Source organism: Physeter macrocephalus, unplaced genomic scaffold (genome assembly GCF_002837175.3).
Source record: "Physeter macrocephalus isolate SW-GA unplaced genomic scaffold, ASM283717v5 random_10, whole genome shotgun sequence".
Lineage (NCBI taxonomy): Eukaryota > Metazoa > Chordata > Mammalia > Artiodactyla > Physeteridae > Physeter > Physeter macrocephalus.
Genome location: NW_021145296.1, coordinates 226,578 through 239,392, shown reverse-complemented (window position 1 = coordinate 239,392; position 12,815 = coordinate 226,578). Strand labels below are relative to the sequence as shown.

General features: G+C 57.6%; 1 protein-coding gene across 2 annotated transcripts; it reads right to left on the bottom strand.

Annotated features, from left to right (window-relative positions):
• Positions 1-3,128: 3,128 nt before the first annotated feature.
• On the bottom strand, positions 3,129-12,439 carry ST6GALNAC4 (ST6 N-acetylgalactosaminide alpha-2,6-sialyltransferase 4). 2 transcript variants are annotated; one of them, XM_007101790.4, is made up of 6 exons: positions 12,289-12,378; positions 11,778-11,864; positions 10,032-10,217; positions 6,426-6,838; positions 4,727-4,834; positions 3,129-3,836 (listed from the first exon to the last, which is right to left on the bottom strand). In XM_007101790.4, the coding sequence occupies exons 2-6, from the start codon at positions 11,787-11,789 to the stop codon at positions 3,647-3,649; spliced, it is 909 nt and encodes a 302-aa protein (XP_007101852.2). In that variant the 5' UTR covers positions 11,790-11,864; positions 12,289-12,378; the 3' UTR covers positions 3,129-3,646. The 2 variants fall into 2 exon arrangements, with proteins under 2 accessions (XP_007101852.2, XP_028338989.1); XM_028483188.2 differs by lacking the exon at positions 11,778-11,864 and having other exon boundaries at positions 12,289-12,439.
• Between the last annotated feature and the right edge of the window lie 376 nt (positions 12,440-12,815).

Sequence of the window (12,815 nt, the reverse complement as noted above, 5' to 3'; positions counted from 1 at the left end):
AATAATAATAATAATAATAATAATAATAATAATAATAATAATAATAATAATAATAATAATAATAATAATAATAATAATAATAATAATAATAATAATAATAATAATAATAATAATAATAATAATAATAATAATAATAATAATAATAATAATAATAATAATAATAATAATAATAATAATAATAATAATAATAATAATAATAATAATAATAATAATAATAATAATAATAATAATAATAATAATAATAATAATAATCTCCTTGCCTCACGGCACGGCCAAAATAATAATAATAATAATAATAATAAACAGCAACAAGGATGCGAAAACCCACACAGCTCCATGTGTGTCGGGTGCTTTCTCCTGTGCCAATAAGCACTTTGCAAACACACCTCGCTGAATCCTTAAAATAACCTATGGGCACTGCTGCTACTCCCACTTTCCAGAGGGAGAAAGTGAGGCACAGAGAGTACAGAGGTGTCCGAGCTGGGATTCCGGCAGACTTGTCTGCTGAATAAGCACAAGCCTTCCTGCCCCCTGGAAGCCCCAGGCCTGCCTCACACGCATGCCAGGGCCTTCATGGATGGCAGGTTGCGGCCAATCCTGGCACTGCTCCCCGGCCCTGCCTGCAGCTAAGCAGCCGGTCCCCCGCCCCGGAGTCGCTCCCCCGTGGTCTGATGGAGGTTGCCTATGCTTCAGCCCTTCCTGCCCCAGGATGGGGGTCCAGGGTGTGACTCTCCCCTTCTCACCCCTTAGCAATCTTTGCACTGTTAGGATTCTTCCCTTCCATGGGATACTGGAAAAAGCCCTCAGAGGCCTCTGGGCAGTGGGTCTGGAACCAGGAAGTACCTGGTTCTTCTCAGACAGAGGCTGGAGTGGTCAGGCTGGCCCAGGTGATGCTGGACATGGGTGCCCACCAGTACCCAGGAGAACCAAGGTTCCTGTCCTCTCCCGGCTAGATGAGGTTTGAATGTGAGTTACTGACCTGGCCCCAAGCTCCTTCTGAGGAGAGGCTCCTTAAGATACCTCCAGGCTATGAGACTCACCCAGCTTCCCCTCTGTCCTCGGCAGGAAGTAGGGGGTGTCCCCAGCAGGCCTGCTGAGGAGACAAAGGAGCCTGGGTGTGACAGGAAAACGGAGGCCCAACGAGGGGCACGCCAAGGGTGCCCCCCCAACCCCGACACACTCCTCAGGGCTGGGAGGAGGCTCCCGTCCCCCAGCTCACCTCCCGGAAGCTGCAGGAACTGCAGTGGCAGAGAAGGGGGTCCAGAGAGCTGTCAGCAGGCCCAGATCCAGTCACCAGCCATCTTCACCTGCCTGGAGGGAGTAGCTGGTGGATCGTCCCTGCCGGGTCACCACCCCAGACACACAACATTTGGGCCAACACAGCAATAAACATCCCACCCACCCAAGGGCAGGGCCAAGACAGAGGTGCCTCTGTGCACTGGGCCCCAAGGGCTGGGCCAGCATCTCCCAGGCAATGGAACAGGAGGAGGGGGCAACGTGCTGGGACGGGGTGGAGGTGGGAGTCCTAGCAAACCCAGCAGACCCTGGGCCTTGCAGACCGAGGCTGAGGCAGTGAGCAGACATAGCCGATGAGAGTGGGAAGTCTTCCGGGCCAACTACCACCACCGAGGAGGGCAGGGCTGGGTGAGCAAGGGGGACCCCATTGAAAATGATGGCTCCCACATATCAAGTGCCAGCCCTGGGGACAGGCACTTTATGGATGCCATCTCTCCCAGTTTGTACCATCCCGTGAGGTAGGGACTACTTTAGTACCTTTTACACATGAGGGAGGCACTAACCTGCCGGGGTCCCGCAGCAGGAAGTAGAGCCAGAACGAGGCCAGGTCTGACTCCAGAGCCCTCCCTCTGGGCCCGGAAGTTCCCCCACCAACCCTCTGCCTGCCAGGCTACACTCCCCCCTTACCTCTGCCCAACACCTACTCACAAACACTTGCCGGCTGCCGGGCCAGCAGCTGTGGCTCAGCTGCCAGCTTGCTGCCTCCCACGGCCGTGCCCCCTGCCCCCCAGCCCAGGGCTCTCCTCCCACGCCTGCAGAGGCTTCTGGGCACAGCTGGCGCCCGGTAGGGGGAGGCAGGGCACAAAAGGCAGGTGGGCCAGGTGCCAGGTCTCCAGTCTCTCCTGAGAAGGCTGGGGGTGGGAGAGGGGCTGTCATGGGTCACCCAGACTCCCTGGCACAGATGGCTACATGATTTGTGAGGTCTAGTGCAAAATGAAAAGGCGCGGCCCCTCGTTAAAAAAAAAAAAAAAGAAGAAGAATTTCAAGCGGTAACAGCAGAACACTGAGCTAAGCGTGGTGCCCGGGGCAGTTTCTGCACAGGTCACCAGCCAAGTGGCCAAGCCCCGGAGCTGGAAGCTAGAACCCTAGGGCTCCATCCCAGCTGACAGCCTGGGGTCCCGGCCCTCCGTTAGTCTCCTGGTCTCCAGAAGAGGGAGGGAGGGAGGGAGGAAGTTAGGAGGGAAGAAGGGAGGAGGGGGGAGGAGCCTCCGTGGGCTTTTTCCAGCCCCCTGGTGCAGGGCCCAGACACTCAAGCGCAGCTCTCAGACCTTGGATTGCACCCCGGCTCAGCCAAGCAGCTTCAGCTCACCTGTAAAATGGGCTATAACTCTGACCCACCCCAGCGTGGCCGTACACCCTTGATACCTGTTCAGTGGTGGATGTGCTTTTCTACTTTACAGGTGGCCAAACTGATCCTCAGAGAAGGAAAGCCCCAGGCCTGCCCTTCTCCTTCCTTCCTAGCAGTGTAACCAACCCCAGAGTTAACTGGGAATTTAACTGGCAAGGCCAGTGGAATTTGACCCTGGACCAGGAAGGCAACATGACGTGGAAGAATTTCCTCCCACCCTGACTCTCCTCCCACTGGGTACAGGGTGGGGATCCCATAGAAGCCTCTGAGCTGGGGTGTGTTCCCTGGGTCAAGTGCAGTCATGGGGTCGGACTCCCTGACCTGGTGGGGAAGTGGGGAGGTTCCTGGGGAAGAAACATGCAGGCAGATTAAATGGCCAGAAGCCCAGCTGGCTGTAGGTCTGCCCTCAAGACAACAGGTCATGGCGTTGTGGTGGCCAGAGGAGCCCCAGTCCCCACCCCCAGACACGTGACAACAGCCAGGATAGGCTTCCAGAAAACATGTTTACCCATACACTCCAGAGGTGGCCCTGGCAGTTACAGTTCAAAGGCCCCTTCGCCCAACAAACCCCAAGCTCTGGGTTGCCCTGACCAGGGCGACCAGCCTGGGAAGCGTGGCACCAAAGGCAGGTGGAGAGGGAGCGCAGAGAGTTAGGGCCAGGGCTGGTGCTCGGTTGAAACTCATGGTGCTGGTGAACGGGGGTGGGGCGCCAGCCCCGGGAGCAAAGGCCACCGGACAGACTCCGAGGTGGGACGAACCTGACGCAGATTACTCAGGGAGCAGGGGTAGGGAGGAGGGTGCAAAGGTCACCACGGCCCTCCTCTTCTCCGTGTAAGTCTAGAGGCCTGAGGTGGCTCCAAGTGTCCCCAGGGTAGGGCAGGAAGGGAACTTCGGGCTGATCGGCACATGACAGGAGGCAGGATCCATAAATTAAACGTTTTTGGTGGAGTGTGGTCGGAACAGAGGCCTGGTGAAGGCGCTGTGGCTGGCTGCGCGATGGGGCTACTGGGTCCTCCAGGACGGGTGCGCGAACACGATGGGCCTCTTCTTGGCCCAGCGGGAGAACACGGCCTTCTCGGTGATGAAGCGGTGAGCGCTGCGAGGTGCCCGCTCGTGTGCCAGGTACATCTGACACTCGTCCAGCCGGCCCTTCTCGAAGTAGTGGTAAGGCACCGAGGGGTGGCTCTCCTCCCTGTGGGTGGAGAGCGTGAGGCGCCAGAACTCGCCCGCCTCCCGCCAGACCCTGCCACCTACCGGACCCCCGCTCGCCAGGTACTACAGGCCACAGAGCCCCATGCTTGGTCCCAGGGGAGGCCAGAACAAAGGAGGAACAGGGCCGTCCCTGAGGATCCCAAAGGCCAGGGTTCAAGAGGCAAGCTCTGCCTCTTGCAAGCTGGCTGACTCTAGGCCAAAGACGTACGCCGGGAGCTCCAATAACCCATCTGTAAAATGGGGATGGTGATTACCTACCTTCTCGGCTGAAACCACAGGTCAAAATATGCAAAGCGCTGGGTGCTGGGCTCTTGGTGAGGGAGCCCTCATTCCCCGCAGCATGGAGCTGGCAGCCCTGAACACCCACCTACTCACTGGCTATCTAGCCAGGTGCCATGGCAGAGGGCACACGGGCTACTACCATCTCACCCACGTGCTCAGCAAAGGAGTTCCAAAAAGAACAGAGGGTGAAGACGCGGGACCCTTTCAGTTCAGTTAGTTATGTTAGTTATGATAACGTTGAGCTATATAACATCACAAGTCAGAACTTAGGTGTAATAGATCACTGACACCGTCAGCCCTGATGTTGTGGTAGGCACTTTGGTAGATTATTCTCTCTCTGAACCTTTCCATAACCTTCTGAGGAACGTGTGATTATTTTCTCTCTTGGACATGAGAAAGTAGAGGCTCTGGGAGGTGGCGGCCAGGCCCAAAGGCCACACAGGCAGAGCGGAGGCTGGTAAGCCTGTTCCAGAGGCCGGGCTCCTTTCCACCCTGTGCCTCGGCCACCCATAGGGAAGCCCACGCACCCTCCAGCATGGACAGGGCCCAGGCATGGTGCCCTCCCGCCCGGCGCCTGGCTGGCCTGACCTGCAGTAGCTGTCGCTGACCATTCCATAGACCACGATCTCCTCACACAGCTCCAGGGCGAGAATCATGGTGAACCAGCCGGTGCTGAGAAAGGAGCCCGACTGCCTCCTGGCAGAGGGAGGGAAGCAGTCAGCCAGCCGTGACCCCCCACCTCAACCGGGAGCAAGGTGGCCCCAGCCTCAGCTCTCTCAAGGCACAGCACTGGTTCCCCTCCCGGCCGAGGGCCTCTCACCTTGACGCCCACAGTGGGGCTCTGGGGCTGCCTGAGGATGGGGCAGCCCCAGCCCAAGGCCAGCAGTGGGCAACAGGTGGGGGTGGGGTGCCAAGCCGGGTCCGTTCAACGCTCCCCACCCACAGAGGACTCGAGCAAACCACCCCTCTCCCAGCGGTGGAGCCGCAGCCCTGACCACACCCTGTCCACAGCTAAGGGACCAGGCTTGGGGAGACGGCAGGAGGCAGAAGAGCACCCTCGTTGAAAGTGGGGAAGAGGGTCTTCTGGAGTCAAATGGTCTTCCATTTGAATCTGCTCTGCAGCATCAGGTTTGCTCGTGAACTTCTCTGAGCCTCAGTGACCCATCCGTGAAATGGGGATAATTATGGGTGGTTATGGAGAGGGAACAGTGTCAGCCTAGCTCCTCCCCCAGGCCCCAACACCCAGCTCAGAGCAAGGAACTGTGTGGCCACCCCAGGCCTCAACTCTCTCAAAGCACCAGCACTGGTCACTCTCCCAGCCAAGGGCCACTCACCTCCACCTCTACCGAGGGGGTGTGGGGTGATTCAGTCATTCAAACTGAACACCTCCCAAGCCCTGTGCTGGCCTGTACCGGCCCCGCCCATTGCTAACATTCTCAAGGGAGGGGGCAGCTGGGAGAGAACTGCCGAGAAGACGGAGAAACAAAGCAATGGGATGAAGGATGTCAGGTGGCAGCTGCTCCTGCATTTGGGGTCAACATGACACTCCATCCACATCTGGAAGCAAAGGGTCGTTCACGGGAGGACCTGGGGGAAGGAACGGCACGCGCGCGGGCCTGCACGTGAGAGCAGCGTGGACGTCTGAGGAGGTGCTGCGAGAGCGGGGGGGGATGGTGGCTTCGGTCAAGGTGGCACCCGTGGGCACGGGAGGAGGTTTGAGAGCCCATCGTATGTGGTGGGTGATGAAACGAGGGGAGTCAAGGGCAAAGCCCAAGTGTTCGTCTGAAAAACCGGAGGCTGGCGGCTGTATTTTCTGAGCTGGGGAGGTGGCAGGGAGGAGCCCGTGCGTGGAGGAGGGGGCCACAGGAGTCGGGAGTGCTCTTTTAGGGATCTTGAGGGCAGCGCCTGGTGCATGAAAAGGGCTATTAGAACTGTCAGTGTTGCTCTCCTTATCAGGAAGGGACGTCAGAGACCAGTTCGGGCCTCAGAGCATCCCGTCCGGCGAGAAGAGCTCCCTGATGCGGGCCCACACCGGTCACCCCGCAACGCGTGCTGGCGAGGCCAAACACCCCCACCACCGTTTGCCATTCTCCACCTATAAGATAACCCGATGAATGAATGACAGCCCTCTGATTCCCAGCCCCCACCAGAGGGCAGGACCACGCCCACCCGTACCACTGCCGAGCCCCAGTGCCTGACAGCGCAGACCCTCGATGGACCAGAGGCTGCCGGAGAAGGCGGGCCCCCAGCCGCCAGGGAGACCCCAGCAGGCAGGCCCCTGGCTCACCGGTTCTTGCCCGTCTCGTCCTGGAAGACCTGGTCGCAGTAGGCCATCATGCGCTCGGTGAAGGTGTACACCTGCAGGCCCGGGTACGTCCTGGTGAGCTGCAGCAGCACGCGGTAGGTGCGGCCGCCCAGCGCCCGGTCCATGTGTCTCCCCTGGCCCCACACCACGTAGACGGTGTCCTGGGCCTGCTGGAAGTAGTGCGAGTAGTTCCGCAGCAGCAGGGGCACGCTTGTGTGGGAGATGACCCGCAGGGTGCTGCGCCGGCCCACATCCGCCTCGAAGCCCACGGTGGGCGCCTGGTTCATGCGCAGCACACACTCAGCACCGTCAATCTTGGCACCCAGGCCCGAGCCCAGCATCTGGCCCGAGCTGGACACCACGGCGCAGCTGCGGCACGGCTCTCGGACCAGCGGCTGCAGGGGGAGGCAGAGAGAAAGAAAGTCCTGGGGGGCTTCCCTGGTGGCGCAGTGGTGAGGAATCCGCCTGCCAACGCAGGGGACACGGGTTCGAGCCCTGGTCCGGGAAGATCCCACAGGCCGCGGAGCAACTAAGCCCGTGCGCCACAACTGCTGAGCCCGCGCTCTAGAGCCCGTGAGCCACAACTACCGAGGCCCACGCGCCGAGAGCCCGTGCTCCGCGACGAGAGAAGCCGCCCCAGTGGGAAGCCCGCGCACCGCAACAAAGAGCAGCCCCCGCTACCTGCAACTAGAGAAAGCCTGCTCGAAGCAACGAAGACCCAACACAGCCAAGAATAAATAAAATAGAATAAATTTATACAAAAAAAGAATGAAAACTGAAACAATTCTTTAAAAAAAAAAAAAAAGAAAGAAAGAAAGTCCTGGGCACACAGCTTCCACCTGCCTGCTCCTCCACCCAGGAACACCCCCTGACCACACTTGACATCTGTATCAGGAAGATGTATCAGTAAAGGGATGTAAGTCCCTTTATCAACCCATTTTGCAGATGAGGAAACCGAGGCTGGGCAGCTGGAGTGACCTCCTCAAGGTCAGACCGATGACAAGTGGCAGAGCTAAGATTCTGTGTTCAGGGAATCTCCGTGCTTCCTCATCAGCCAAATTCCTGACCCTGGTCTCTAATGCTGAGGCCCTAAGAGCCCCTACACTGCACTTCCTCATTAGGGTTACATAAGCAAATATTTATAAAGCACTCAGAGCAGTGCCTGGCACAGACTGGGTGTCACGTATGTGTTTGTTAGGGAAATATGAACCTCAGCTCTTCGGAATCACTCTTAGGTCACTCCCTCCTCTGCCCCAGTCCCATTCTCATTGTCCCAGTTTATAAGTAAAAGCAGTCTTTCGTGCCCACGACAACATTGGGAACCTCTGGTTCTGAGCCTCAATCCTGGCTCTGCCCCTTCCTAGCTGTGTGACCTCAGGCAAGTCACTTTGCCTCTCTGAGCCTCAATTCCCTCATCTGTAAAATGGGGATGAAAATAGCATCTACTTGACCAGGTTGTAAGGAAGGATTCAATTAAAAATGCCTGGAGAGTGATCAGCACAGACCAAAGGCACAGTAAGGGTCCAACCCTCACCTCGTTATCCCCCAAGAGGCGGAAGCTGAGCCAACAAGCCTGCAAACATTCACTGGGTGTCAGGGGTCAGGGCTCCCAGAAAAGGACTTGCTGCCTACCCCAGGCCTCCATTCCCTCCTGGGGGAACACAGGTTTATGGAGGCGTGTAAAGGATATGGGAATATTAATTCTAGTCAATAAAAGACACAGTGCTGTAGCCCACTCAGGGACATTTTATGTCTGACATAATGTTGATTTAAGAACTCGTAGCCCCACTTTCCATGCCCCAGTAATAAACAACAAGACTTCCTTATTCTGCCTTCAGTTTGAGCCCGACCTGACAACTGGGGTCTGGTCAGATCCAAGGTCACCATCAGCCCCAGGAGGTGTTCCGCTTGTCCTACACAGGGTCTTTAAGACAATTAATACTTAATTTATAAAAATCAGCCCTTTTGACATTCCAAACTTAGATTTCGTGCTCTGTTAACAAACTTGGGGGACTTGCCTGGTGGTGCACTGGTTATGAATCCACCTGCCAATGCAGAAGACACAGGTTCAATCCCTGGTCTGGGAAGATCCCATGTGCCACGGAGCAACTAAGCCCGTGTGCCACAACTACTGAGCCTGCACTCTAGGGCCCGCAAGCCACAGCTACAGAACCCACATGCTGCAACTAGTGAAGCCCGCCCACCTAGAGCCCGTGCTCCACGACAAGAGAAGCCACTGCAATGAGAAGCCCGCACACCACAACGAAGAGTAGACCCCGCTCGCCGCAACTAGAGAAAGCCCGCGCGCAGCAACGAAGACCCAACGCAGCCAAAAATAGATAAAAAAACAAACAAACAACAACAACAAAAAAATTCAGAGGATCTGGCCACCCTGGGTCCACGTCACCATGAGCTCTGAGCATCTGAAATGAACATTGGCCGTGACCACGGAGCTGGGACAGTGTCCACCCAGCCCACCTCGCCATTTGTCCCACCTGGCCAAACCTGTATGGCACTTGAGTTTGTCCCCCCGACCCCAGCTGTTTTTGCATCTTGATCAAAGATTTACACAGCACCCGTTCTAAACTCTGTCCATGAATCATCCAGTTGGACCTGCACAGCAACCCTACCGAGGTAGGAACTGTAAGGACAGCCTTTTACAGATAAGGCAACTGTGGCTCCGAGAGATGAAGGCCTGAAATAGGTCTCCTCCAAGCCAGGGTCCCTGAGCACGCCTCCCTCTGACCAACACGCAGAGAGCTGTCAAACTCCGAACTGGGAGCTTCCTGCACCGGGTGTCGTTGGGGGATGCCTTTGAGAAACATACCAGATGGGGCCGCTGAAATCAGGGTGAAGGGGGTAAAGTGCTCCAAACCTCGCCCAGCAGAGCAAGCACGGGGAGGTGTGTGCCGTGGGGCAGGGGCCTCAGCTGCCTTGTCACCCCTGGGCCCCACTGTCCCTGTCTCCACTAGAGGGAGAGCTCTGGGGCTGATATGGCTTTTATCTGTGTCATCTGTATCCCCAGCAGCAATCAGCACAAGGCGGGACACATCCAAGGCACCAAATACACACTTGCTGAACAAACGGATTGTGCGTAGACAGGTAAATCTAAAGATGCATGCATCACCGTGATGTGATGATGTCTGGCTCCCCTCGCTGGACTGGGAATTCCTGGTGGCCACCCTGTCTGGCTCACCTTTTTTTTATCCCCAGCACCCAGCTGAGAGCAGCCAGGCAATTATTTGTTGAATTAAAAAAAAAAAAAAAAGACATTTGGGAATTCCCTGATGGTCCAATGGTTAGAACTCGGCACGTTCACCGCCATGGCCCGCGTTCAATCCCTGGTCGGGGAACTAAGATCCTGCAAGCTGCGCGGTGCAGCCAACAACAACAACCACAAAAAAAGACATTTCCTCTTAGAACTTGAGGCTCAGAGAGGTAAAGTGACAGGTCAGCTTGTGAGCGGGAGCCAAGCCCAGGGTCCAGGCTGGCCTGACACGAGCCCATTTCTCACAACCCCAGAGAGTTGGGGGGCACCCTGGTAGCCTCGGCCGGGCCTGGCCCCCACATGTTGCCCAACCAACTCACCTTGCCATCTGGCACGCTGCTGTAGCCACTGAAGTGCTGGGGCCCTGGCACAGTGGGCCTGGAGTTGATAGAGAGGTGGGAGTCCGGGCAGGAGGCCAGGCAGAAGGGCAGGCAGGCCCAGCAGCACAGCAGGATATAGACAGCAGAAAAGCCCAAGGAGCACAGGATGATGAGTAGGAGCCGGCCCTGGGGGAGACAGTTGTCATGGGGTGGGAGTGGGGCTCGCTGGGACTCCAAGAAGCTTCTGCAGCGGTGCTGTACCCCAGCCTCATGGGTCCAAACCCCAGCTCAGTAGTTCCCAGAACATCAGCAGAGGCCACCATCTCTGTTAACCAGGCCTTCCTCTGGGCTGCCAGGCTCAGAGCACATGACCCTGAGATAAGCCCTATTATTATTCCTATATTCTAGATAAAGGAACCAACTTGGGGTGAAATGGGTAGCTCAAGGCCACACAGTAAGAAAGTAGCAGGGTGGGGCCTCAAAACCAGAAACCGTGCTCTCAACCAGAAGCTGAGGTGTACTGTGCAGCCTTGGGCATAACTCCTCACCTCTCTGGACCTGCTTCCTCTTTGAAACAGATAATGCCCGCAGCGTGAACTTACTGTGAGGACAGTGGCCAAAGCACTACCATGAAGCGCTGTGCACATGAGGACAGGAGAGTGGCCCATCAGAAGGGCAACCAGCCCCCTTCAGACCCTGGGGTGAGGCTCCCTGCATGGCCATAGCCCATCCCCTCCCCCAGCTGACTCAGTGGCCATCCCCCTAGATGATGATCGCGATTTGGGTCAGCAGACCGGGTGAGTAAAGGAATGGTAGAAAGGGATGTGAGGGGGGCAAACGAATGGTTTCAATAACTGAAAGCTGCAGCCCAGAGGCTCCCGCCTCCAGAAACCACGTGCCAAAGGCCATCTGAACCAGATAGCCCTCCTGGCCCACTGCCCGGCGGGCAGACTTAATGAGTATCCCCCACCAAGCCCTCCAGGCGGGGTTGCCTAGCGGGGGACACAACCCGGGCCTGCCATTGTGTGCTGGGCCACCTTGGTCACCAGCTGTGTCTCTCTGGTGCTAACTTTCCCCCAGCCTACGCAAGGCACAGGTCCCTCCGCCACCCCTCAGAAACCACTGAGTGGCGGGCTGGGGCTCTGTGAAAACCAGAGGTGAAAAAGCAGCCCCCCAGCTCCCCCAGGCATATCCTGCCAGAGGCCCTCGCTTTTCTGCCCACAGCCACTTCAGCTTCTAAAAATAAATCTCTGTGTGGCCAGCTGTGCGGAGGAGGGGGTTCAGCTCCTGAGGCCTCAGGCTGTGCCTGGCACCTGGTCCCCTGCCCACAAGGGACCCAGAGACCTTGATTCAGGCAGCCGTGGCTGACTTGCCACAACTTCTCACCAGGGACTCCTGAATAAAATCAGGAGCAGCTAAACTGAACTTTCACAACATATCCCACCCCCAGGTAGACAGGTGCTTCACCTGGGTGACCTTGGATGCTCACAGGAGGTAGTACTATTATCTCCATTCTACAAGGAAGAGGGGCAAGGCCCTGAAACCAGAGATGGAATGCCACTTGCCTGGGGCCACACAGCCTGCCAGATCAGGGCTGGCCCTTGAGGCCAGTCTGGCCTTCTCCTCAGCTCAGGAGCAGTGGAGTCGGAAGTGACAGTCAGCCCTGGGGTGGGAGAGGCTACTGAGGCTGCTGTGCCAGAAGCCACCTCCAAGTCCCCTGTGAGCCTTCCTCCTTCCGCCACTTACCGGAGCCTTCATGCTGTCACTGACGCTCAGCAGCCGGGTGGCTGCTGCCTCCAGGGATCAGGCTGGGAAGGGATGGGAGCCGGGGACCTGCCAAGACCCAGACACTCAGAGCTGGGTCCCAGGCCTCTGAGGAAACTGCCCAGGGAAACTGAGGCAGGGGAGGGTACAGGCCGGGGTCAGGGCAGATGGCTTCTGGGAATCAAACGCCTTAAAGTCCCCAAACACGGGGAAGCACTGTCCCCATCCTAAAGGAGCTGGAATCAGTGACCCTTGGGAAACCTCCAGCCAACCCAGTCCCCATTGCACAGATGGGGAAGGAGAGTCAGACGAGAGGAGCCCTCGGCTCAAGGTCACCCCTCGGCTCTGGGTCGGACAGAATCAGGAGCCTGGAGCCTCGACTCCCATCCCATCCCTCCTACCTCACTAATGGAGAGGCCTGGGGCGGGACAGCACGAGGGATTTCCACCCCACCCCCAGATTCCACCACCCCCTCACCCGGCCGGGCGCTAACCTGGAGGGCAGGTTGGGAAGCGCCGGCTGCTCCCGATCCGCAGCTCGGAGCTCCATGACCCACGGGCCGGACGAGCCGGGCAGAAAGCCGGAGCCCCGGGGCGAAGGCGGCGCCGTCTCCGCAGCTTCTGTAGGCTGGAAATTGAAAGGGCGGTCGCTGCCGGCGGCAGGGGCGGGGTTTGCCAGGACGGGGAGGAGACAGGGGCGCTGGGGGCGGGGCTGAACGGCGGTGGAGGGGCTTACGAGCGCGGTTTGCGCGGCGTGAGTGGGAAGTACGCGGCTGGCCGTGGCGGAGAGGCCTCCGGGACTGGGGGTCGGGCCTCGGCAGCTGGGGGCGGAGTCTGAGCTCCAGCGTCTCCCCTCTCCTGCGCTCCCGCACGTCTCCGAAGCTCCTGCGGGAGGTGGGTTGGGCTGTCCGCCTAGAAAGGGCAAGAGGGGGTAGGAGCCAATGTGCCGTGGCTACCTTGTCGTCCGGACTGGAGTTTCTCCATTTATGAAGTCGGGCGGCGGGGGGCGGTGCGGGGGGCG